The sequence below is a fragment of the Hyla sarda genome, chromosome 4 (genome assembly GCF_029499605.1).
Source record: "Hyla sarda isolate aHylSar1 chromosome 4, aHylSar1.hap1, whole genome shotgun sequence".
NCBI lineage: Eukaryota > Metazoa > Chordata > Amphibia > Anura > Hylidae > Hyla > Hyla sarda.
The window spans coordinates 28,552,524-28,579,303 of record NC_079192.1 but is presented as its reverse complement, the minus strand read 5'-3'; the positions used below and the strand labels follow the sequence as shown (position 1 = coordinate 28,579,303).

Genomic DNA, 26,780 nt, shown 5'->3' with positions numbered 1-26,780 from the left:
GGCATGCTGGGAGTTGAAGTTTTCCAACATCTGGAGGGCCACAATTTGAGACCACATGATTTAAGTTGCCTATAGCAACCAATCAGATCGCTTCTTTCATTTTTCAGAGGCCTTTTCAAAAGTGAAAGCAGCGATCTGATTGGTTGCTATGGAAAACTCAGCAACTTTTACTCTGGACAGGTTTTGATAAATCTCCCCCATATAGGGGGAGATTTATCAAAACTTGTGCAAAGGAAAAATTGACCAGTTGCCCATAGCAACTAATCAGATCGCTGCTTTCGTTTTTCAGAGGCCCTTTTGAAAATGAAAGAAGCTATTTCATTGGTTGCTACGGGCAACTGGTCAACTTTTTTTTTTCTGCACAGACTTTAATAAATCTCCCCCATAGAGCTGTAACATAATGACGTGACGTTCTCCTTTGTGTCCTCCAGGGTGCGCCGGAGCCTCACATTTCCCAGCCCCTGTTGCGTTAAGCTGCAGCTGTCTCTGTGAGGATGACCCCGTCCTGGAATGTCCTGTCACAGCAGCTTCAGGCCCAATGTGTCAGCGAGTCCTGGGCCGTATAATATCCCGTCAGTATAATAGGCCCATAGTCATGTCTATATACACAGTGCACACAGAAAGACGGTATTATATGGGGCCACGTAGACTGTAATCCCCGCAGCTCAAATGAAATTTTTCATAAATTCACTATAATACACCTAATATGATGGAAATCTTTACTGAAATCTTGACAGGATCCTGATCGACTCCATTATACGTCAGAATCCATTGCGTCGCCGTGATACACATTCTACCCCATTATGTGACTGATCAGATCAATATCAATCTTGGACATCATGCACACAGCCATATTATAGCTCTGTGTAGTGCAAAGCGATAACAGGGTACCCATAAAAGTGCATGGGACGGTACTTTACCTCAGTCTTCATTTGGTGGAATAAGAAGGTTGTTTGCAGTAGAGATCTGATGAATTTGCTGTGGTCGTCACATTGAGATCTTCTTCTTCAGGTCAAGTTCACATGGCGTAAATTTTGCAGAATGTGACAACAATGGGACTCTGCTGCAGTGGATCTTCCAAGTGGAATTTTTCCGCCGGGTTCTGCTCGGAATTTCCACCATGTGAACGTAGCCTAAGGGTCTATTCACACGGCAGAATTTCCTGTGAAATTCTGCCTGAAATGAAAACCCCATATACTATGGGTTTTCGCACTCTCCACTAGCAGAATTCCGCAAGCAGAAATTCCAAAGTGTGAACGGGAGTGCAGAAACCCATAGAAGTGTATGGGGTTTTCATTTCAGGTGGAACTCTGTCGGCGGATTCCGCCGGTGGAAATTCTGCCGTGTAAATAGACCCTTAGGGTGTATTCACATGGGGGGAATTTCTGCTTGCGGAATTCCGCCTCAAATAATAGCCCAATAGGCTTCTATGGCAGTGGTTCTCAATCTTTTTTTGCCTCAGTACCCCTTGGCAGCCCATTCTTAAAAAATTGTACCCCCATATTAGAGACATTTTCTAATGATTATAGTAGAATTCATATGCTTTACTTTCCTCTATAACAGGCCCCCCTGTTCCTCTCCCATTCTCCCCAGTCCCCCGATTTACAGGTGACGTCTTTTCTAACCGGAGTTGTTTACTTTTCTTCATTATTTGGCCTAGACCGCCATTAAGATTTCTCCCATACAAGATGTCTCCACAGAACCAGCCAAACAAACATTGTCGGCTCCTTTCTGCAGTACAAGTCACACACAGTAATGGTAGCCGCTTTGCGTCCCCATAAAGTTGTTACTCCCCCTCTGTGCCCCCAAATATAGCTTTAGGCCCCCAAACTGCCCCTATATATAGTTGTAGGCCACCATACTGTCCTGCTTTGGTGCTCCACTGCTCCTCCGGTCTGGGGACCTATTCCTCTGGTCTCATAGCAGTAGGACCCCGGTCTGCAGGGACAGTGGAGCAACAAATCTGATGGTAGTTACTGCCCACAGCAGCCCAGTGCCTGTGCCTTTCCCTTTGCTGTCCTCCTGCTCCGCTCCGCTACCATTTGTTTCAAAGTGGTCCAGACAAGTAACCAGTGGTTGTGGCTGCCATTACAGATTTTTTTTCAAGTACCCCCTAGAGAACTGCTAAGTACCCCTGGGTTGAGAACCACTGTTGTATGGGAATCCATACTTCTGAATTTCCGCACCAATTCCGACTCAATACCACACAAAATCCGCACAAGCCAGAAGCAACCCAAGGAAGAGGAAGCGGAATTGGTGAGTTTTTCCAGCATGATTTTTCGTGCTGAAAACGCCCCCCTCGGCTTATACTCGCGTGAACTCTCCGCCCATCAATGATGATGAAGGCCGCAGTGGTCTCCAACCTGCGGACCTCCAGAGGTTTCAAAACTACAACACCCATGCTGGGAGTTGTAGTTTTGCAACATCTGGAGGTCCGCAGGTTGAAGACCACTGATGAAGGGATTGATAGGCGGTGATGATGAAGGGGGGGGGGATGATGACGGGGGTCTGGATGATTACATGGGGGGAATGATGTATTTCCCACCCTAGGCTTATAGTGAAGTCAATAACGTTTCCTGGGTTTTTAGGGTAAAATTAGGGGCCTCGTCTTATATTCGGGTCGGCTTATACTCGAGTATATACGGTAATATTGTGGAAAAATAAAAATACTATTTTATATTTAAAAAAATGGTGGTTATCCAGATAAATTCCATAAGGCCATTGCACATGTTGTCCCCCTCTGTGCTCACTCCCTTTTCTGTTCTCCATACCGGTCATTGATGGAAACAATAAGCTGTATTTAAATTTTATTATGTTTTTTAAATTTTTATTCTTTTTTTATTTATTTATTTATTTTTTACATCCTCCGAGAGATTCTGTTCTATCATCTCTGTCAATGGAAACTTCCATCTTCCTGTTTGAGTTGGTCTATACGCAAATAGATGTCGTGTGTTACACGTGGTGTGCAAAGAAAAGCTTTTGTTGACACACCCGGCAGTAAAGCAGGGGTGTTGGGAAATGTTCATCCTTAGATCTAGCCCAGTGTTTCCCAGCCTTCAGCTGTCCGGGCATGCTGGGAGTTATAGTTTTGAAACAGCTGGAGGTCAACAGTGGTGTAGAGACCACTGCTTTACACTATTTTGGGGGTCTCCTCAAGGAAAATCAATACCCCAAAGTACCTTCTATATCAGTGGTCTCCAACCTGCGGACCTCCAGATGTTGCAAAACTACAACTCCCAGCATGCCCGGACAGCCGTTGGCTGTCCGGGCATGCTTGGAGTTGTAGTTTTGCTACATCTGGAGGTCCGCAGGTTGAAGACCACTGTTCTATATTGTCACTCTTAGTATTACATTGCGATATAATTGACATATAAAATATCCATACATCGTCCCGTTTCTTATCTGATCATCAAAACGTTCGGGGAATTTTTTTTATTTTTTTTAGCTGATCTGAATCTGAACTATAGGGTTAAATGGCTGAATAGTAGCTTCCTCAGGATATGATGGTAATATTGGCTGCCATGGTTTTCTAGGGGTGCAGGAACAGGCCCCTCGCTCCCACTTTGATGACATGTAAAAACACTGTAAAAGTGCAAACAGGGGTGATAAAAGGGTTAATCGTATTAGGTGCAGTTGAAAGGTTGAGGCTCAGGAGCTCCTGCTTCCCTTCACACAGCCATTAAGTTAAATGATAGAATTTAAATTGTTTACAACTTCCACTAGGGGGAGCTCACAGAATACAGAGTTATACAGCTCACTATACTAGGCTTGTAAACCTGTATAAGGAGCTCCCTCTAGTGGCAGCTGGAAATTTTTATCACAATTCTATAGCGGTGTGTTTGCTTGTACTTAGAGCAGTGGTCTAACCAGGGTGCCTCCAGCTGTTGAAAACTACAACTCCCAGCACACCCGGAAAGCAGTTGGCTGTCTTGGCATGCTGGGAGTTGTAGTTTTGCAACAGCTGGAGGCACACTAGTTGGAAACCACTGCTATAGATGGTCCCTTTGTTCTGCAGACAGGAGGGTTGGCTCCACTACAAGATTGGTGACCCTACTGCACATGAGTGACCCAATCTGGCTCTCTGCCCTGTATTGGTTGCTAAATCTGTAGTTAAAGGGGTACTCCGGTAGAATTATTATTTTTTTTTTTATCAACTGGTGCCAGAAAGTTAAACAGATTTGCAAATTACTTCTATTTAAAAATCTTAATCCTTCCAGTACTTAGCTGCTGCTCTATAATGCAGTGAAAGTTCTTTACTTTTTGAATTTCTTTTTTGTCTGACCACAGTGCTCTCTGCTGACACCTCTGTCCATGTCAGGAACTGTCCAGAGCAGGAGCAAATCCCCATAACAAACCTATCCTGCTCTGGACAGTTCCTGACATGGACAGAGGTGTCAGCAGAGAGCACTGTGGTCAGACAAAAAAGAAATTCAAAAAGTAAAGAACTTTCACTGCATTATAGAGCAGCTGATAAGTACTGGAAGGAAGTAATTTGCACATCTGTTTAACTTTCTGGCACCAGTTGATTTAAAAAACAAAATGTTTTCCACCGGAGTACCCCTTTAACTTCTTATAGAGGACAGGCTTAGATACAGCAGTTCACCTGACTATGCCATCAATATACAGCACGAGTACTTTTTTTTTTTGCGTGGCAGTTGAGGCATATAAATAAGAAAATTCCACAAATTAGCAATTTTAAAGGGGGCACTCCGCTACCCCAGTGTTTGGAACGTTTTGTTCCGAATGCTTGGAGCGGGTGGCGGGGTCGTGATGTCACGACTCACCCCCTTAATGCAAGTCTATGGGAAGGAGTGTGACGGCTGCCACGCCACCTACCATAGACTTGCATTGAGGGGCATTCCGTGACATTACAAGGGGCGTGGTAGTGACGTCACGACCTCGCCGCCCGCACCCAGCGTTCTCTGCACAGAGATCACAGCGGGACCCCCACGATTAAACATCTTATCCCCTATCCTTTAGATACAGTAGGAAATAAGATGTCTAGGGGTGGAGTACCCCTTTAAGGCTACAAACAGATGTTTGCCTTTTTTTCTTTTATTTATTTTTTGCCTGACAAAAAAAATAAAATTAAAATAAAAAAAAAGAACCAAAAAATAGTGTATATTAGTGTAAGCATTTTTTATTTGGCTATTTGGCATGTTATCCCCTACGCTTTTCTCATTGCAAGTCATGTGATTCTTTCATCAGGTGATTTCTATTGAAGAATTGGGGGGAATAATTTTTTTCCATTATTATTTTTTCCACCTATAGGCTATGTACACGCAATGGGACCGCAGTGTTTTTTGGCCCAAAAAAAGCCACGTGACCAGTATAGCATAGTTTTGGGGGCGCTAGTTTACAAACACCGTGTGTGTGTGTGCGTTTTGTGCTGTCATCCTAAAGAGGCTTCACTTGGTGAGAACGCAGCCGGTGACAACTGTGATGACAGCTGCGATGAGCCACGACTCCCGTACGGGGCAACTTTATCCAGAGCGAGCGGATCCTCTGCGGGCGAACAGCTGCATCGACCTCCGTATTAGTCATTGCTCGGTATTCATAATGACGATATATTCATGATGGCGGCAATGATTCCATCAACTGTCAGAGCATGCTGGGAGTTCTAGTCCTGGACAACCACTGGGAAGCTACAGGTTGGGGAACACTGCTGTATATCTTCCGCAGGAACATGGAGGGAGATTTATCAAAACCTGTGCAAAGGAAAAGTTGCCCAGTTGCCCATAGCAACCAATCAGATCGCTACTTTCATTTTTCACAGGCCTTGTTAAAAATGAAAGAAGCGATCTGATTGGTTGCTATGGGCAACTGGGCAACTTTTCCCTTGGACAGGTTTTGATAAATCTCCCCCATGGTGGCTCTTATTCTCTGGGCAGCGATAGATTTTGGCTTCTTACATAGAGGCAACACCAGCAATTTCACACAAAACCTTTGCCCCTTTAGTGTCTAATCTTTAGATGCCTGCACAATCTAGACTGACGTAACCGTCTCAACACCCCATAGCCTAGATAGTATTATGCCGACGTCCACACCCAATGAAGTCACACATCCGCCACACCCTAGTGATCTCACACCTGGGTGAGAGAAGTGCAACGTATCTGCAGGCATTGCAGCAAGAGTAGGGGACTCCTGGGAAATGGAGACTAAGACTGGCTTCTCACCACGTTTTTCAAATACGGTAACCTTATACGGTTTCCCGCAAAAAAACGTATACGATCGTATCCGAAACCGTATGCATAGAGAATGCATTGTAAACCGTATTCCAAATGTTGTGTACGGTTGCATCCGTTTTGCCTCGGATACGGTTTTGCCGATTTTTCAGCCGTAGGCAAAAACGCTGTCGACCACGTTTTTGCCTCCGGTTGGAAAACCGTATGCGAACCGTACAGGGTTCTTTTAACATTGTTATCTATGAGAACCGTACACAGAATTTCAGAATACGGTTGCACACGGTTTTTCTAATCCGTTTTTGGAGTTGACACATGCGCCGATTGGAATTTCAATAGAACAATAGTAACTTTATTAAATTGCTGTAAACCTAATTCCAACAAAATAGCAAAACCGTTGGCAAAAACTGATGCAAACGGATAGAACCGTACGGGGAAAAAACGTATACGTTTTAATTTGGAGTCATACGGTTGTATACGGTTTTTGCCATACGTTTTTTTAGCGGAAAACTGCATACGGAAACCGTATTTGAAAAACGTGGTGTGAACCCAGCCTTAGGCTGCATGCACAACAGGTTTTTGCTATACAGTTCCCGTATATGTTTTCACGTTAAAAACCATATAGAACCGTATAGAAAACCGTAAGCATCGACTTAATATTGTAAACCGTATGTCAACGGTTTTGTCCAGTTTTTTTTACCCGTACCCAAAACCGTAGTCTACCTCCTTTTTTTTTTTTTAACATGGGAGTCAATGGGAACTGTACAGAACTGTATGTGCGTATGGTTCTATCAGGTTTTCACCATACGGTTTTTGACTTTGCATAGTTTTTTTTTCTTGGAAATTCAAACAAGTGAAACTTTATTCAAAATTAAGTGAAAAGTTAACATATACGTCTTTCTTAAAAAACTGATGCAACCGGACATCAGTTTTCAAATCGTATATGGATTAAAATTTGTACACACTTTGATACAGTTTAGTCCGGTTTTTGAGGAATCCGTTTCTCATCAAAAACCTGATACGGGAACTGTATTGCAAAAACGTGGAGTGCATGCACCCTTACTCCCGTGGAAAACTTTTTTTTTTTAAATCAACTGGTGCCAGTAAGTTAAACAGATTTGTAAATTACTTCTATTAAAAAAATCTTAATCCTTCCAGTACTTATTAGCTGCTGCATACTACAGAGGAAATGGTTTTCTTTTTGGAACACAGAGCTCTCTGCTGACAAATGTCCATTTTAAGAACTGTCCAGAGTAGGAGAAAATCCCCATAGAAAACATATGCTGCTCTGGACAGTTCCTAAAATGGACAGAGATGTCAGCAGAGAGCACCGTAGTCATGATTCAGCAGAGAGTTCTGTGTTCCAAAAGAAAAACATTTCCTCTGTAGTATTCAGCAACTAATAAGTACTGGAAGGATTAAGATTTTTTAATAGAAGTAATTTACAAATCTGTTTAACTTACTGGCACCAGTTGATAAAAAAAAAAAAAGTTTTCCACAGTAGTACCCCTTTAAAAGGGCAAGTCTAAAGTTTTGAGCCAGTGTGATGTACAGTTGCAGCGTGGTGGTGGTGGTAGGGGGTGCCAACCATGCGGGGGGTGGTACACATTCTGCAAAGTTCCGTGTACAAATCCTGTTCATCAGCAAAGTCGCTAGTGCACAGTACTTCCCGAGTGTGGTACATTGCCTCGGCCTGTGTGTCTCTCTCTCAAGCTAAACAGCTCGCACTTTAAGGCTCTAATACTGTACATGGGGTGATTATTGACTGGACAGGCCGCTATCCTCGTGTTAGGGTTGTTCTTACACAGTGCAGCGTTAAAACTAGTTCATAAATTAATTTAATATAACGAACAGGTGCTACACTTTTTTTAAAACACCGTCCACACTAGGAGTAGAAGAATCCTCTGTTCTTTATCTAATGTATTACAATCCACACTTGAGGGATTCAAAGCTGCATTGTGTAAGAGCACCCTAATAGACAGCATATCTCCCCGGTAATATGGCAGCATTCCCCAACCACAGTACTTCCGGCTGTAGCAAAACTACAACTCCCAGCATGCCCAGACAAAAAAAAAAAATTGTTCCGAGCATGCTCAGAAGTAAAAAAAAACACATTGAAAAAAAAAAAAAAGAAAAAATGGATGCAAACAGATGACAGTAAAGGTTCATCCATTTTCCGTAGACTTCTAAGTTTACTGTATCAGTTTTTTGATGGGAGGAAAAAGATACTGCATGCACAGTCTTTCCTGACGTGTAAAAAAAATAAATAAAAAAAAATAGGCCGTGTGAACACACCCTAAGAGCGATAGGCTCAGCACCCCCGTGAGGCATCGTATGTCATTACACCACCTGCATCTCCCCCTAGGTCACAAGCAGAACACCACCTGGGAGTTGTGACTTTGCTACAGATTAGAGCAGTGATTCCCAACCGCGGTACACGTGTGTGCCGTTCGCCACTGGCCGTGGTGCAGCGGGATTTTGCTGTTTTTTTTTTTTTTATATCCCGCCATGGCCTGCGCACTTATGACTGGCGGCGCAAGGGAAGCCTGCGTGCGCACTGCACACACAGCGTCCCCCTTCTACCTTGCAACGCAGTGAGCCAAAAATGGGTCCCTGGGGCGGAACGATCTTCACCTGCGCCGGACTCCCGTGCCTGCCGTGGACCTGCAAGCTGCGCGGACCGGCTTGCTTAAGGTTCTGTACCGTTTCCACCCCTTCTCAACCCCCCTCCCATCACCCAGGTTCACCCTATACCCCCCCCCCCCGTCACTCACGTCCGCCCCCCTTGTCCGCGGCCCCCCCCCCTTCACCCATGTCCACCACCCCTGTCCATCCTCCTGTCACCCATGTTCACCCTCCTGTCATCCCCATCACTCCCGTCCACCCTCCTGCCACCCATGTTCACCCCCCCCATCATCCATATCCACCCCCCGTCCACCCTCCTGTCACCCCTGTTCACACCCATGTTTACCATCCTGTCATCCCTTTCACTCCCATCCACCCCCCATGTTCACCCTTCTGTCATCCCTTTCACTCCCGTCCACCATCCTGTCACCCATGTTCACCCCCCCATCATCCATATCCACCCCCACCCCTGTTCACCCTCCTGTCATCCCTTTCACTCCTGTCCACCCCCCCCGTCATCCATATCCACCCCCCCGCCACCCCTGTTCACCATCTTGTCCTCCCTTTCACTCCCATCCCCCCCGTCACCCCTGTTCACACCCATGTTCACCCTCCTGTCATCCCTTTCACTCCCACCCCCCCCCGTCACCCATGTTCACCCTTCTGTCATCCCTTTCACTCCCGTCCACCATCCTGTCACCCATGTTCACCCCCCCATCATCCATATCCACCCCCACCCCTGTTCACACCCATGTTCACCCTCCTGTCATCCCTTCCACTCCTGTCCACCCCCTCCTGTCACCCATGTCCACTTCTCTACACCTGTCACCCATGTATGCTCCTCTACACCCCTGTCTGCTCCTCTATACCCCATCACCCATGTATGCTTCTCTACACCCCTCTGTCCACTCTACACCCGTCACCCATATACGCTCCTCTACACCCCTGTCCGCTCCTCTACACCCCTCTGTCACCGAAAGTTCAGCGCCTAATAGATTTGTTTTGCAGGTTTAACGGTGAAGAATTGTGTGTGGAAGAAATAGTGATGGCCCAGATGGAGAAGAGAAGGCAACGATGCAAATCAGAGAAGACGTCATTGGTGAGTTGCTGTATAAAGCAGCACTTTAAACTTCATACCCACTGATAAATAGATATAAGGGGAGATTTATCAAAACCTGTGCAGAGGAAAACTTGCCCAGTTGCCCATAGCAACCAGCTTGCTGCTTTCATTTTTATGAAGGCCTGTGAAAAATGAAAGTAATAATCTGATTGGTTGCAAGGGCAAGTTTTCCTCTGCACAGGTTGATAAATCTCCCCCATAATGCATTGTGGTTACCATTTTCCCTTTTTTGCTCAACCTCTGTAGAGCCCCATGGAATTTTTCTTCGAGGTGTGCCCCGACCCGAAAAAGGTTGGGAAACACTGGATTAGAGGCAGACTGGTTGGGACACTAAAACCACGTTCTCACAACGTACTGTGCGGAATTACGGAATATTTCCCACACATATGGTGGAATTTCCATGGCAGATGTTTCTGCCACAGAACTCCCGATTCTGGCGTCCACAGAGGGACTAGACTTGTCTATTCTTTGTGTGGATTCCGCTTGGAAATGCATTGCCGTCTATGCTCCTGCTGGATCATTCAGGTGTGCGAGACCTCCGCCCGTGTTTCCCAGGTGGACATTCTGCACATTTTCGGCCGCGTGAACCTAAGCTAACAGGGGATGTGCAGCTGATGAGCGATGGCAGTGAAAGGCTGAACAGAATCTAGCAAACCTCATGAAGGCAAGGTGGGAGTCTGACAGCCATTTACACAGGATCTGCTGCCGATTTGAAGTTGTCAAAGCCACAACTGCAGATTTTTTAAATTAGATTCCTATGTATTTTTTGGCAAATGCAGATTTTTTTGAGGATCCGATCTGTGTGACTAGAGATGAGCGAACTTACAGTAAATTCGATTCATCACGAACTTCTCGGCTTGGCAGTTGCTGACTAGTCTGCATAAATTAGTTCAGCTTTCAGGTGGTCTGGAAAAAGTGGATACAGTCCTAGGAAAGAGTCTCCTCGGACTGTATCCACCTTTTCCAGCCCACCGGAGCGCCTGAAAGCTGAACTCATTTATGCAGGAAAAGTCAGCGACCGCCAAGCCGAGAAGTTTGTGACGAATCGAATTTACTGCAAGTTTGCTCATCTCTATGTGTTACTATACCCTTAAAACCAATCCACAGCAGATATTGGGGGAATCAAATCCTGTCCAGAGGAAAGTTGCTCATAGCAACCAATCAGATCGCTTCTTACATTTTGCAGAGGCCTTGTTAAAAATGAAAGCAGTGATCTGATTGGTTGCTATGGCACCTTTTCCTTTGGACAGGTTTTGATAAATCGCCCCCCATAGACAGAATGTTGTGTAGGTTTCTGTGTGGGTTTTAATTCCCTACATTTGTATTATTTATTTATTTTTACACATGCTCTGATCTGTGGGGTTTTCCTCAGCTAAAAGCCACCACATTTTCTGTGGAAACCCAAGTAAATATGTTGGGTTTTGCGAGACCATGCCTCTTTCCCCAGCGGCCATGCTTTTTTGGGGTTCTCTTAGCAAAATGGAGAGTTAGGCTGGGTTCACACTATGGTTTGTAATTACAGTTCCCGTATACGGTTAGGAGGAGGGGTGGGCGGGGCTTAATCGCGACACCTGCACTCAGCCGTATTCGGGAATCGTAGTTAATGTATGTCTATGAGCTGACCGGAGTGAACCGCAGCCTCCGGTCGGCTGTTTTTTTTCCGGCCGTATGCGGTTTCCCGACCGCAAGCAAAAACGTGGTCGATCACAGATGGGTGTGATGTATTACAGAGTAGTGCTGCTAGAAGATTGCAATGGTCTCCCCCACTACACTTTGGTAACCAGACCCTGACATCTCCAACAGCAACTAAGAATGCAACATCTGCAGCAACAGCTACCCCTTATGCTAGTCCAGTGTTTCCCAACCAGGGTGTCTCCAGCTGTTGCAAAACTACAACTCCCAGCATGCCTGGACAGCCTTTGGCTGTCCAGGCATGCTGGGAGTTGTGTTTGCAACAGCTGGAGGCACCCTGGACTATAAAAATAAAAAACTCCCCTCCATAAAGATTAGACTGCTCTAACTGTAAAGAGCTCTTCCCTCCATAATGAATTTTCCAGCTGCAGAGTTCAGCAGCAACAGGTTCCCCCCCCCCCCCAATCAGTCCATGGACAACACAAGAATAGTTTTCGCACAGGCTTTTATTCAGTAGTGTGCAGACTTCATAGCATGGCTGGGATAAGTGCAGTCATCCTGCGCGACAGGTCCAATGAAACGGGCGACAGGTTCACAATCACATGTATGTACTCACTTAAACCATACAGACAAAAAGAAAATGCAGCAGAAGACAAAAGGGCAGGGGCGGGATTGGAAGAGTAATCTGCACACGCAGGATCTGTGATCCTCATAAGCGCAAGGAATGGATCCTTCATAGATTAATTATTTATGGGCCAACAGGGGGCAGTATTACTCCTTCCTCATCGGGGAGCGCCATTAATGGTCTAACCTTATCGGTGGGGAAGGAGTTAAGAGGCGTAGGCCAAAGATGTGGACAGACTCGTCATGCACAGAAGCCGAGGTGACGCAGCGTGGCATTAAGATGAGGGGGCAGAAGGGGTGCTGTCTGACCAGAAGAGGCAGATGGGCCACTTTCTGAGCAGTAAGAAGAGTGGGCAGCGGAGCCTCAGAACAGGTACGGCAGTGCAAGTAGTCGGAGGGGGAAAAAAACAAGTTGTTCTAGCCCCCTGTCCCCCTCTAATACTGAAACTACTGTTTCCTATTCACCAGGGGATAGGGGCATCCAGGAGGAAAGCTTCCGGCCAACATTGTGCACGTGGCACGGCTACTATGGGCACAGTTCAGAAGGGGACAGTTCTAGGACGATCACAAATTACTTTCTTAAACCAAACGAGAACCATTCCACAATCCATGATAATTCGAGAACGAGAGTCTCTCCAGCTCATGCAGACAGATCTGTAAACTTCACATGCTAGACCACAATACCAAGTCTTCACAATAGACTGAGGTTGGCACCAAGGCCGGCTCAGCCACAACACGTTAAGAAAAAAAATGGACACCAAGAGATACCAGTGTACTGCAAGCGGATTCATTATATAGTGCACTTTCCAATGTGAGGGTAGAGAGTTCACCTATTCAGAGGCTCGGCTGTTTTTTCATAGATTATTGGGTGTGCTGTTGTCTTGCTATCTGGTGATAGGATGTAGGATGACATGACGGGAGGAGGGTTGGCAGATTTATGGGTAGGTGAAGTGTGTGGACTTAGGCAACCTCTTCCTCGGCCTCCTCTTCGAACTCTCCCTCTTCCGCTGTGGCGTCCTGGTACTGCTGGTATTCGGACACCAAGTCGTTCATGTTGCTCTCGGCCTCGGTGAACTCCATCTCGTCCATGCCTTCTCCTGTGTACCAGTGAAGGAAAGCCTTGCGCCGGAACATGGCAGTGAACTGCTCGGAGATGCGTTTGAACAGCTCCTGGATGGCTGTGCTGTTGCCAATGAAGGTGGCCGCCATCTTCAGGCCTCGGGGTGGGATGTCGCACACGGCGGTCTTGACATTGTTGGGGATCCATTCCACAAAGTAACTGCTGTTCTTGTTCTGGACATTCAACATCTGCTCGTCTACTTCCTTCATGGACATGCGGCCTCTGAACACTGCTGCCACTGTCAAGTAACGTCCGTGTCTCGGGTCGCAGGCGGCCATCATGTTTTTGGAGTCGAACATCTGCTGCGTGAGCTCTGGTACTGTCAGGGAACGGTACTGTTGGCTTCCACGGCTGGTCAATGGAGCGAACCCTGGCATGAAGAAGTGAAGACGTGGGAAGGGGACCATGTTGACGGCCAGTTTACGGAGATCGGCATTCAACTGGCCGGGGAAGCGCAGGCAGGTTGTTACGCCGCTCATGGTGGCGCTGACCAGATGATTGAGGTCACCGTATGTGGGGGTGGTGAGCTTGAGTGTGCGGAAGCAGATGTCGTACAAAGCCTCATTGTCTATGCAGTAGGTTTCATCTGTGTTTTCGACCAGTTGGTGCACGGAGAGTGTAGCGTTGTAGGGTTCCACAACGGTATCTGAGACTTTAGGGGAGGGCACCACACTGAAGGTGTTCATGATACGGTCTGGATACTCTTCTCTGATCTTGCTGATGAGAAGGGTTCCCATGCCGGAGCCAGTACCACCGCCCAGGGAGTGAGTTAGCTGGAATCCTTGAAGACAGTCGCAGCTCTCGGACTCCTTCCTCACCACGTCCATGACAGAGTCCACCAGCTCTGCTCCCTCTGTGTAGTGACCCTTGGCCCAGTTGTTACCAGCACCACTCTGACCTGTACGAGAAGAGACAAGGCAGACATTAACAAAGGGACACATTTGTTGATACCTCCCCAAGGTGGCCACACACCTAAGGAGAAAATCTCTTCAGATAGAAATGAAAAACATGGCTGAGCATTCTATCCCTTTACATCTGATATAAGGGGTTACATAGCTAGTATGGTTGAGAAGAGGAGAAAAAACAAAAAACAAATCCATCAAGTTCAACCAAGGAGTTGAAAGGAAGGGGTGTGGTGGGATGGGATTTTATGTTTCTTCATAAGCATTAATGTTATTTTGTTCCAGGAATGTATCTAACCCTATTTTAAAGCTTTCAACTGTTCCTTCTGTGACCAGTTCCTGAGGTAGACTTTTCCATAAATTCAGTTCTTATGGTAAAAAAGCCGTATCACCCCCTTGAGACTAAACCTTTTCAGACTGAGGGAGTGCCCCCTTGTCCTTTGAGGGGGGTTTAACCTGGAACAGTTTTTCCCCCATATTTTTCGTATGAGCCATTTATATGCATTGATCATATCCCCCTTAAGTCTCAAGACTAAAATGTAATTCTTTTAATCTTTCCTCATAGCCAAGATGCTCCATGCCCCATATTAATTAGCAGGTCTCTGTACACTTTCCATCTCCACAACGTCCCTTTTATGAACCTGTGCACAAAACTGAACAGCATATTCCAGGTGAGGCTGTACCAATGCTTTATAAAAGGGGCAGTATTCTGTTCCACAAGTCCTTGTCCCTTGGTTGGGGGGGGGGGGGGGGGGGGGACCAAACATTTGAGGGTCAACAAGTTCAGCTGGATCAGGTTAACACTTCCTGAAATTTTATGGAGACGACTGTACTTGAGTGGTCTCCAAACTTGGTCAACCTGCTGTCCTAATGACTGCAGGTAGACAAACATGTCAAACCATTACAGATGAAGACAGCAGGTGTCCCAATTGTTTAGTCAGGGAGGGGCAGCGGAAGTAGACGCCGGCACACCTGTATACACAGCCACCTATAATTCAGGTCAGGCCGTGAATACTAAAACTCTACTTATCTACACTTTTATGGTGACACCTAATAAATGTGGATGAGCTACAACCCAGGGAGAGGCAGAACTAGTAGGGTGTCCTGTCTGGTGCTTTTACAGCTTTACAACACTGATGTCACCATGGTTATTGGGGAAGAGTCTGAGCGGTCACCAAGTTGACCCCCCCCAATGTGTATCAAGAAAATTTAAGGTTGGACTTCTTTAGGTGTCCTCCAATATCACATGACAGCCTATAAAAGCCCCAATCTAGGTGACCAAATAAAAGGAACCATGACCTATGACAGTGGTCTCCAAACAGAGGACCTTTAGCTATTGCAGAACTACGACGCCCAGCAGGCCCAGACAGCCGTTGGCTGTCTGGGCCTGCTGGGCGTTGTAGTTCTGCAAAAGCTGGAGGCCAATGGTTTGAAGACCACCATTTTGCAACAGTTATAGGTCCACAGTTAGAAGACCACAGTCTTACTATACAGTGGTCCCTCAAGTTACAATGTGAATTGGTTCCAGGACAACCATTGTATGTTGAGACCAAAACCTGGTAATTGGTTCTGAAGCCCCAAAATGTCATCCAAAAATAAGTGAGGATTAAAGAACAATAAGTAGATACATAAAGATAAAGCAAATCCTTACATATAAAAGTAATAAAGATCTGCTGGGAGCTGTAATCACTGTCTATGTAGAGGACAGGAGCTTCTTCAGGGTCCTGTACAGTACACACAGTGTCCTAAACAAGTAACATGGAGCCGCCCTCACCTGGTGTCCAAAGGAACAGCTAATCCTGGTACATGTAAAGAGTACAGAACATGTAATACCTCCCTGTACTGTAGGGGGTGCTACCAGACATCAGTCAGTGCATACACTTCAGTAATACAGGTATTTTACCAGAGAATGCCTATTCTGATTGGTCGGTTGTTTTGGCCATTGACACATTTCACAGACCTGGACTGTCTGTACACTGTATGTTGAGTCTGGTTTCAAGTAACAATGGTCCAGAAAGAAACTATTGTATGTTGAGGCCATTGTAAGTTGAGGGATCACTGTATGTAATAGAATGTGTGGGACTGTGACAACACTTGATGGCAGTCCCTGTAAAACACTAACCCAAACACCAGCAACTTACCAAAGACAAAGTTGTCTGGCCTGAAGATCTGTCCAAAGGGTCCGGATCGTACGGAGTCCATGGTGCCGGGTTCCAGGTCTACGAGGATGGCCCTGGGGACGTACTTCCCACCTACAAAGATCAGACACCTGTTCACAAACAATCCTTGTACTTAGCTTTTGCAATTCATGCATGAGAACTGATTACATGTGTGAATGGGGGTGAATTTATTAAATTACGTTAGAGAAAATGGTGCCGAAATAAGCGACTCGCTATTCATAGATCTAGTTTGGTGCCGAAACACTGGAGCAAGTCATTGCTAAATTTCCCAAGTGTGTTTAAAATGGGGGGGGGGGGGGTGCAATGCATGTTGGGAGTGAAATTACTCCCTGGAGCATGCTTTACACTGCAGCTCATCTTGTTCTGATTGCCTGCTGTCTGTAATCACAAGCTTGTCAGGAAGTCAATACATGACTCTGCCCCCATTACAGTAAGGACAGAAGAGAAACGGGTAGGTGTTTGGGGGACCGGATTATGTCAGTGTGGTACCTGAGGCCTCATTGTAATAGACATTAATCCTCTCCAGCTGTAGGTCGCTGTCTCCATGGTAGGTTCCTGTGGGGTCGATGCCATGTTCATCACTGATGACTTCCCAGAACTGTAGAGGAAGAGAAAGGAATCAGATACAAGGAAAATCAGAGATTCTTGTATGCCCAGCAGCATTGTGGGAAGTTATAGGCTACAAGGTGACTAGCGCCCGTGCCATACAAGACAGCAATGTGGCACCACTAATGGGGAATGCCAGGTCACTAACATGATGGCTCGTCATCTTAAGATGCAGCGCTGTGACCCCATGTTGTATGGCCAAACAACAACCTCAGGGGGTCGAGAAAACTCCCAATATTCTACACTGACATCGCTTCATGCCCCCCTCTTCACCCCGCCTCTGGTGGACCATTATACAGTTCCCTCAGAGGTAAACAAGTGAGAACTTTAAAGGAGAACTCTGGTAGACTCGTGTCTAGGGATGTCCCCATACCGGACACTTGAATAAGTACTAATAATGTCCCAGACATCTGCAGATATAAAGAAAGGAAGAATATAAAATAAGATTGTTCACACCGTTACCCAGAATAGTGCAGGACCTGCAATAGGATTAAGTAATTTCATTGTGCAGCAGGTCCTTCACCACTCGTAACAGCATAGGAGAAGGTCCTGCACCACCAAGAGCACAGGATGTAGAGGCCTCAGTACAGAAGGGGAGGGAAGGTGAAAGGGATTTTTATTTTGGAGGAAACTTCTTAACTGGAGCATCTGCCTAATAGGGGATTCCCGACCTTACTACTGGGGGCTTCTACCAAAAAGGGGAGATTCCCTACCTTACTACTGAGGGCTTCTACCTAATAAGGTGGATGACCGACCTTACTACTGAGGGCTTCTACCTAATAAGGTGGATTACCAACCTTACTACTGAGGGCTTCTACCTAATAAGGTGGATTCCCGACCTTACTACTGAGGGCTTCTACCTAATAAGGTGGATTACCGACCTTACTACTGAGGGCTTCTACCTAATAAGGTGGATGACCGACCTTACTACTGAGGGCTTCTACCTAATAAGGTGGATTCCCGACCTTACTACTGGGGGCTTCTACCTAATAAGGTGGATTCCCTACCTTACTACTGAGGGCTTCTACCTAATAAGGTGGATTCCCGACCTTACTACTGGGGGCTTCTACCTAATAAGGTGGATTACCAGCCTTACTACTGAGGGCTTCTACCTTTTGGGTAAGAAAAAGATATGTGTATCAGGGCAACCCTACCTTTTGAGGTGGCATAGCTCTGTCTTCACCCACATTCATTCCCACCTCCAGAAAGGTTACCTGTGGCAGCCATTTTTGTTCAGTGACCAACGTAACCTCCACCCCCCGTTATTTCCAGCAGATTCCTCTGGAATAGGTGGAAAGCCTGTAGTGTGAACGGTCGTCTGTTTTAGTGACAATTTAATCATTCCAAGTCGTCTCCTCTATAGGGGTAACTATCTGACCTCTGGGGGTCTCGAGAAACGGCATGTCGCGCATGTGCTGCCCCCATTCATTCTCCATGGTAGCCATGGAGACAGACGAGTGCCATCAGCAAATTCCATACAAAATGTACGGTGCGGCCACATGTGCGCAAGACTTGAGTCCACGTTCTTAAGACGGGGCTTTGGGCTGGTGCTCCCCAACAGTTGGACCCCTGCAGATCACATTATAGGGGTACTCTACTGGAAAACATTCTCTTTTAAATCAACTGGTGCCAGAAAGTTAAAGATTCGTAAATTACTTCTATTTAAAAAAAAAAGAAAAATCCCAATCCTTCCAGTACTTAGCTGCTGTATGCTCCACAGGAAGTTCTTTTCTTTTTGAGTTCCCTTTCTTTCTGACCACAGTGCTCTCTGCTGACACCTCTGTCCATGTCAGGAACTGTACAGAGCAGGAGAGGTTTGCTATGGGGATTTGCTCCTGCTCTGGACAGTTCCTAAAATGGACAGAGGTGTCAGCAGAGAGCACTGTGGTCAGACAAAAGGGAAACTCAAGAAGAAAAGACCTTCCTGTGGAGCATACAGCAGCTGATATGTACTGAAAGGATTGGGATTTTTTTTTTTAAACAAAATTCATTTACAAATCTGTTTAACTTTCTGGCACCAGTTGATTTAAACGAAAAACGTTTTCTAGTGGAGTACCCCTTTAAGGGTTGACTGGGACAAATCTTGTAATCTAAAGTATTAGGCACCAGATTGAGTGATGTCTGGGGTGAAGAGCTTGCACTCTAGTCTTTGGCCCATCTGTTATATCAGCGTATCCAAACCAGTGTGCCTCCAGCTGTTGCAAAACTACAACTCCCAGCATGACTGGACAGCCGAAGGCTGTCCAGTCATGCTGGGAGTTGTAGTTTTGCAACAGCTGGAGGCACACTGGTTTGGATACGCTGATATAACATGTTCCATCTGTATCTTGAGGTATAGACTTTATATTCCTTCCCATGACAGGAGCTCAGCAGCGCCCCCATCTACGTGTTGATGGCAGATAACCACCCCCCCCCCCCCCATCTTGCATCAAGAACATAGGCGGCAGCAGCACATCCCCCCCCCACCCATTCTCTGTAATAGTCATCGCCACGCCGTCGCTTGTGAGCTACCCATTATCCGCAGCTCCCCTCCCCCCTCCAGTCACACACACAGAATCCTATGCAGTGTGTCACAGGAAAGGCCCCGGCTGTCAGACGACGGCAAACCCCCCCCCGCCCCAAAATGGAGGAGGAGTCCATCCTAGAAAATGGCTGCTGCAGCCTCGACCCAGCTACGCACCTCTGTGTCACAGCCGTGCGGCAAATGACTGAATTCCACACCCGTTTACGGCGTGCAGCACCGCTGAATAGCAATGATATAGCAATTGTCTAATATGAGACCACGTTACGTGGCCCCCACCCCCTCCCCTGGTCCCATTTCTGCTCCATAGGCATCACATGACACCGGTGCACCCAGATCCGGCTCAGGGAGTGGGTGATGTGTGTCAGGTACAGACACCGTATGGTCAGGAATATGTCTTATATACAGGGCAGAAGACAATAGGGGTGCAGCCCCCTCCTCCCCTTGCTTCCAGCAGCCATGACACTCAGCATTGCGCAGCTCCTATAGAGTCTGTTCCTCTATTTATGACTGAATGGACAATGGCAGCGCCGGAGCGCACACTCACCCCCCCCCCCTCCCCCACCACACCCAGCTGCAGCGCCACCATACAATGTGCCAAGTACAGCCCCCATGCCAGTCATGCCCACCCCTCCTCCACTGTACAGGAATGCCAAGAGAGCGTCAGCTCTTCAGGACAGGACCCCAGGGGGCTTTTTAGGACAGTGCACCCCCCCTTTATACCACAAAGGGGCACAGACAGACACCATTGTACAGGAATGACATGACCCCCCCCCCCCTCCTCCATGACAGATGTGGATCCTAGAGAAACATCTGCTTCCAGCTGTTGCAAAACTACAACTCCCAGCATGCCCAGACAGCAAAAGGCTGTCCAGGCATGCTGGGAGTTGTAGTTTTGCAACAGCTGGAGGCACCCCTGGTTGGGAAACACTGCTGTTAAGGATTAGATCGCAAGCTCTTGCACCCAGGCTACCCTAAAATGATGTATAATGCATTATATTTGGATTCTCTTGTGTCCTCCTATTACAAAACTACAACTCCCAGCATGCCCGGACAGCCTACGGCTGTCCGGGCATGCTGGGAGTTGTAGTTTCGCAACAGCTGGAGGCACCCGGGTTGGAAAACTCTGACCTAATGCATTAGATAGCAAGTTCCTGTACTGGATTTTATATAACTATTGCGCAATGACGTCACACATCGCCAAATAACGATATAACTGAAATAATTGCAATAAAAACCGTAGACGTGACACGGCCCCACCCACCCACTCCCGCCGTGCGCGGGAATTGCAAGCTCCAGGGACAAAGCCCCCTCCCCGGCCTCACCTTGGCCCCGATCTGGTTGCCGCACTGTCCCGCCTGCAGGTGCACTATTTCCCTCATGTCTCCGGTGTTGGTTGCTTTACGTCCAGGGACCACAGCTGTCAAATCTCAAGTCCCGAACCTTCTGCGCGTCCACGACGATGTGCCCGCTGCTTATATACCCAGTGACGCCACCTGCGGAGGCGTGGTTACCGCGGTGCCTGTGATTTCTATACCGAGTGACGTCACCAGAGCAAAGCAGGCGTGGCCGGGAGGCGTGGTTACCGCTGCGTCCGTGGTGTCTATCCCCATTGACGTCGAAAAGGAGGCGTGGTCACCTCGGTGCCTGTGAGTTCGATACCCAGGTAACGTCACCAGAGCAGAGCAGGCGTGGTTACCGCTGCATCCGCGGTGTCTATCCCCAGTGACGTCGAAAAGTAGGCGTGGTCAAGGAGGTGTGGTTACCTCGGTGCCCGCGGTTTATAGAACGTCGCAGCTTGAGCAGCGAAGGCGTGGCCTGGGGGCGTGACTACCATTGGGTCTATAGTCTCTATACCCAGTGACGTCAGTAGAGGAGGCGTGACTAGGGGGTGTGGATATCAGTAACGTCGGAGCCAGATTAGCATAGGCATTGCCATAGGGCGTGGCTACCACTGCCTCATATAGCCAATGACGGCTCAGCCAGAACAGCGGAGGAGTGGTTATCACTGTGCTCCCAGTGTAGACACGCAGTGACGTCACGAGCAAGCCATTCGTAGGCGTGGTCAAGGGCGTGGTTACCGGTAGCCATTTCAGAAACGGGCAAATCATAAAGCTCACTCGGAAGGGGGTGGGGGCGGCAGCCATCTTAGATCGGGACTTTGAATTCCCGCAGAGCGGCCATTTTCCTTCATGTCAACATGCCCACACATAGCTGTGATTCATAGTGAAGAGAGCCTGGTTATATGGCTCCATCTTGTGGTTTACTTTGGTACTACACAGCTCTTGATGCATCACCTAAGGCTATGTTCACGCGCACCTTTTTTCCCCCGTTTTTTTATTCATCTTTTTATGATACATGTATCAGATTTTTTTTTTTATTGTATAAAAATCCCCTTCCCCAATAAAAAAATAAATTCATATTTATTTTTCCCATTCAAAAAACTATACAAAAAAAAAACAGAAACCTAAACCTATTTGGTTTTGCCGCATGCGCAATTGTCCAAACTATTAAAAGATGTCAATGGGGTAAATGTAAAAAAAAAAAAAACGTCAGAGATGCAGATTTTTGGTGAAATTATAAATTTTGGGCGTTTAAAAATATTTTTTTTGGGTAGGGGTAATGTAGTCAGGGTATTGCTTTAGTATATCAGGGGTTAAGATTAACCCTATTGTTCGTGACGCCAGGCTGAGGGCTAGTATGCTGAGGTAATTCTCCGTCCTATCGCCGCCCTTCCCAGTAACGATAGGTGCATGCATAAAATGACTGAAGGTCCACAAGGTAGTTGAACTTGGATAAACTTTACTTAAAGACTTGCGGTACATCCAATGAACAGTAACAGTCTCATTAATACAGTCTCCATACACTTCAGTGACTGACAGTTGTTGCGGACCTTGACTTTTGATATAAGTCTCAGAATTTAGGGTAATTTGCGAAGATCCGTCCGGATTTAGGGGTTAGATATGGTCCGGTGATCTTGCAGAGTGCTTAGGGATTGATTACACTCACAGTTTAGAAGATATCAACCGTCACCGCAAGGCTCGGGCCTAACTCATTGATGACAGCAGCGCAGATCCTTCCCTGTCTACAGCCCACGAGGAAAGAGAGTGAGCAATGGCTGCCGCTCCCTTATATGGGCAGGGGCAGGGCCCGTCCTGGATTGGTCCAAGTCAGTTGTCACTCACCGTTGCATAGCCTGATGGGTAAACACCTGGCTTCCTCCAAAGGTCCTTGAACTACAAACCATAGAGTCTTTGGAACGCATCACATGACCCGCAGATCCTGCGACGCTAACTAAGTAAGTACACCTACTATATAATTATATACACATTAAATTTAAATAATTTTAATTACAAAAGGGGTGACAAGGGGCTAGATAGGGATGAGGACCCCACGTAAACCTAGGGACTCTGACTTTGGGGACCTCACCACAAGGCAGCGGATGCAATCCGGTGCCGGGACACCACAAACCCCCTTACTTAAAATAAGTCGACCCCGACGCCTGTCCCCTAAGGCAGAGGAACTAGGACAGACTTAAGCAGGATCTCTTATTAGACAGAATCTACATCCTGACAAACTTTTATATACATTAGGTACTTTTAAACCTACTAGACATTTTCTTTGCATTCTAAACATTTAGTAGACTAGTAATCCTACTAGACATCTAAGAAGGCTTCTAAGACATTTATGAAGTTATCTAAATAATAATGAAGCTATGTAGACCTTTAGGTTCTAGCTTCTAAAACATTCTTATTAAGCTTACTATACATTTTAAAGCTTACTAGACAATTAGGCAGCTATCTTACATGTAGTTTCTAGCTCCTGAGACATTTTATTAGCTCTCTACATATTCTTATGAGTCTAACTAAACATTAGCACAGCTCTTTATACCTTTAGTTTCAAGCTGACTAAACAATTTTATTATCTCACACATTTTATTTGCCAACAATGAGTTTCCTGTTGGTAAACATAAGGTATACTGGCTAGCCTGAAGCTAGGTCACAGTAAGATTGGCTGCTAGGGTCTATCGGCTACACTCTACTTACCCCTAGAGCACTTCACATAACCTACCTAGGTTACTTTAAGAATTACGTGTTTCATTTGTTAGCTCGCAAGAACACCTACTGGCCAGGTAGAGCATCTCACACACGCAAAGAAGGAGAAGAAGAGGTGTACCTAACAGTGGCAGGAATTGAACTTCAATAGGCTACAATCCCTAAAGTGTTTTCCTAAGTGAGATATTTATTTTGGTGTATGTACTAGAGAAACTTGAAGTAGTACATTTAAGTCAGTAATCTAGAGTACTGAAAAGTTGAAGTGGGTTATCATTGAAGGTACTATGTGTGCAGGTACTAAATGTGAGTCCTGATACCTTATGGGTAGTTTGCCCTGTGTAGTCCTTTGAGACTGCCGCAACAACACCTCTGAGTCGTCAGGAGTTCCTTAACTTGGGGATTCTTCAAGAATTTCAGTCCCCGAGGGACCAGCTGGAGGGCTGGAAACAGAAGCAATATCTTCGGTAGGACTGGGGGGTTCTCTGAAGACAGGTGGAGTAGGGGCATCAAGACCTGGAGCAGTCACAGGAGCAGGACTGATGTTTGGTGTAGCAACCAATGGTGGTTGACAGGGAGCAATAGCTATTGGCAACTGGCTAGGTGGAACGGCTACTGGCAACTGTCTGGGTGGAGCAACCAGTGGTGGCTGGCTGGATGGAGCTGGAAACGGTATACCCCAATACATGGTGGGCTGCTGAGATGGGAACAAAGGAACTTCCATAGTGGGATAAATTCCTTCTCCCGTCACATATTCTCTCACTGGCCTTGTTGGAGGTGGAGTAGAAGTAGCAGGAGGAGTAGGAGGAGATGGGCCAAGCATGTCTTCTTTCAGGCACACTTTTATCCTATTCCTGTGGACCACCTGTGGCTCGAATCCGTCTTTCTGTATCTCGTACACGTCCGTTTCGGGATAAGGGACTGCAGTAATAGTGTATGGTTCCGTTTCCCACAATGAGTCCAATTTATGGGTTCTAGGGAATTTTCAGAGCCACGCTTTATCTCCAAGCTGTAAGGGCTGAGCCGAAGCATGTTGATTATAATCTTTCTGCTGGCGCTCATGAACTTCACCCATTTTCTTCTCAACAATGTCTTTGGCTTCCTCAATTCTTCATTGATGCTCTGACACCCAACCTTGGGAAACCTGAGGGGAATTGTTGAAAGGTGCCTGCAGCCCGAAGGTCTGATCCTTTGGCAATTGGACGTGTCGGCCCATCATCAGAAAAAAAGGCGTATATCCTGTAGAGCAGTGGACAGTGTTGTTGTAAATTTCTAGGAGTTCAGGCAACAGCTGGGGCCACTCTTCGTGCTTTGAGACAGAGGCAGCTCTGAGCATCTGGATGAACACTTGATTGATCCTCTCGCAGAGCCCATTCCCTTGGGGATTGTAGGCCGTCGTCCGGAGCTTCTTGCAGTCATGCAACCGGCAAAGTTCTTGGAACTACTGGGCTTCAAAGGCGGTTCCCCGATCCATGAGGACCGATTCGGGACACCCCAGAGGTTGGATCCAATGACGATAGAAGAGCTGAGCAGCAGTCTTGGCGGTAAGATCCTTGACAGGGACCACGACCACCCATTGCGGCAATATTGGTGAGCACGGTCGTGCACTTGGCAAGCTTGATCGAGGTATGACATCAGGGCTGGAGGAGGAAGAGTAGGCCGCCTCTGGCGGGGTACTCACTGTAGACTCCTCCGATGGGATCTCGGCCCACGAGCCCCAAGTTCTGTGGTGAGGGGACAATCTCACCGGCGATGCACCTCCAGGTGTCCCTGCGCTCTCCACTGGAGGTGTCTCTGGCCAATCGTCGTCATCATCAGGCAGTGGGGGAAGATTGCAGGCCCCCCTCTTCATCTAATGACAACCGCTGCAGACGGTCAGCAAGTTCTTGGAAAAGTCGGGCTGCGACTGCCACAAATTTCCGCTTTTCCCGGGCCATTTTGCTAACTTCACCACGTGGAACGCTGCTCTCCGCCATGTCTGTACTCTCCGGCTCTTTGTGTAGACTGAAGAGGTTGCTCTGTGTGGTGTCTTTTATAGTGGGCTTCCCCAGAATGGCGGCAGGCAGGAAGGACGTTATCGGTGCAGCCCCGACTTCCGGTCCCTCCAGAGACGACTCCTGTGTCTCCAAGTTCCCTTTCGGCTGTGACACAGCAACTTGGCAGCCACGCCCAGGGGCGGGGCATGGCGCAGCGCGGGCTTTCTTCGCACGCTTTTCCGGCAGCAGTTCGGCTGACCTGTGCTGACCGGACCAAAGGATCGCAGCATGAACTCATTGCGCAGTTTACACATCTTAGTCGTAGATGAATTTTCGCCTCCCCCCTTACTTTTCTCGTGGTCCCCTTGCATGGCGCACCACAAGCACCGCTCCCGTACACAGCAACACGGTTTACAGCACATGAATAAAGTTTGTTTTCTGGGGGGGAGTACACTTTCACTAGTGGCGACTGTAGTAGGTACACACCCGAATCCTGTTCGTGCGACGCCAAAAAGGCTTTGTGGTAGGCCTCTGGGGTAGTGGTAGTGTAGTCAGGGTATTGCTTTAGTATATCAGGGGTTAAGATTAACCCTATTGTTTGTGACGCCAGGCTGAGGGCTAGTATGCTGAGGTAATTCTCCGGCCTATCGCCGCCCTTCCCAGTAACGATAGGTGCAGGCATAAAATGACAGAAGGTCCACAAGATAGTTGAACTTGAACTTGGATAAACTTTACTTAAAGGCTTGCGGTACATCCAATGAACAGTAACAGTCTCATTAATACAGTCTCCATACACTTCAGTGACTGACAGTTGTTGCGGACCTTGACTTTTGATGTAAGTCTCAGAATTTAGGGTAATTTGCGAAGATCCGTCCGGATTTAGGGGTTAGATATCGTCCGGTGATCTTGCAGAGTGTTTAGGGATTGATTACACTCACGGTTTAGAAGAGATCAACCGTCGCCGCAAGGCTCGGGCCTAACTCACTGATGACAGCAGCGCAGATCCTTCCCTGTCAACAGCCCACGAGGAAAGAGAGTGAGCAATGGCTGCCGCTCCCTTATATGGGCAGGGGCAGGGCCCGTCCTGGATTGGTCCAAGTCAGCTGTCACTCACCGTTACATAGCCTGATGGGTAAACTTCCTCCAAAGGTCCTTGAACTGCAAACTTGTCTTTGGAACGCATCACGTGACCCGCAGGTCCTGCAACGCTAACTAAGTAAGTACACCTACTATATAATTA

At 47.1% G+C, this 26,780-nt stretch overlaps 1 protein-coding gene across 1 annotated transcript; it reads right to left on the bottom strand.

Annotated features, from left to right (window-relative positions):
* Window positions 1–12,047: 12,047 nt before the first annotated feature.
* TUBB4A (tubulin beta 4A class IVa) lies at window positions 12,048–21,046 on the bottom strand. The gene is made up of 4 exons (XM_056570244.1): window positions 20,838–21,046; window positions 16,875–16,983; window positions 16,347–16,457; window positions 12,048–14,201 (listed from the first exon to the last, which is right to left on the bottom strand). The coding sequence occupies exons 1-4, from the start codon at window positions 20,892–20,894 to the stop codon at window positions 13,144–13,146; spliced, it is 1,335 nt and encodes a 444-aa protein (XP_056426219.1). The 5' UTR covers window positions 20,895–21,046; the 3' UTR covers window positions 12,048–13,143.
* Window positions 21,047–26,780: the final 5,734 nt, after the last annotated feature.

Bases quoted from the DNA above. Each gene is read 5' to 3' on its own strand.
- TUBB4A (XM_056570244.1), bottom strand. From the start codon at position 20,894: ATGAGGGAAATAGTGCACCTGCAGGCGGGACAGTGCGGCAACCAGATC. The intron at 16,984-20,837 runs GTGAGGCCGGGG...CTTCCTCTACAG, and splicing joins GCAACCAGATCGGGGCCAAG to TTCTGGGAAGTCATCAGTGA. The intron at 14,202-16,346 runs GTAAGTTGCTGG...CTTCTCGTACAG, and splicing joins GCCAGACAACTTTGTCTTTG to GTCAGAGTGGTGCTGGTAAC.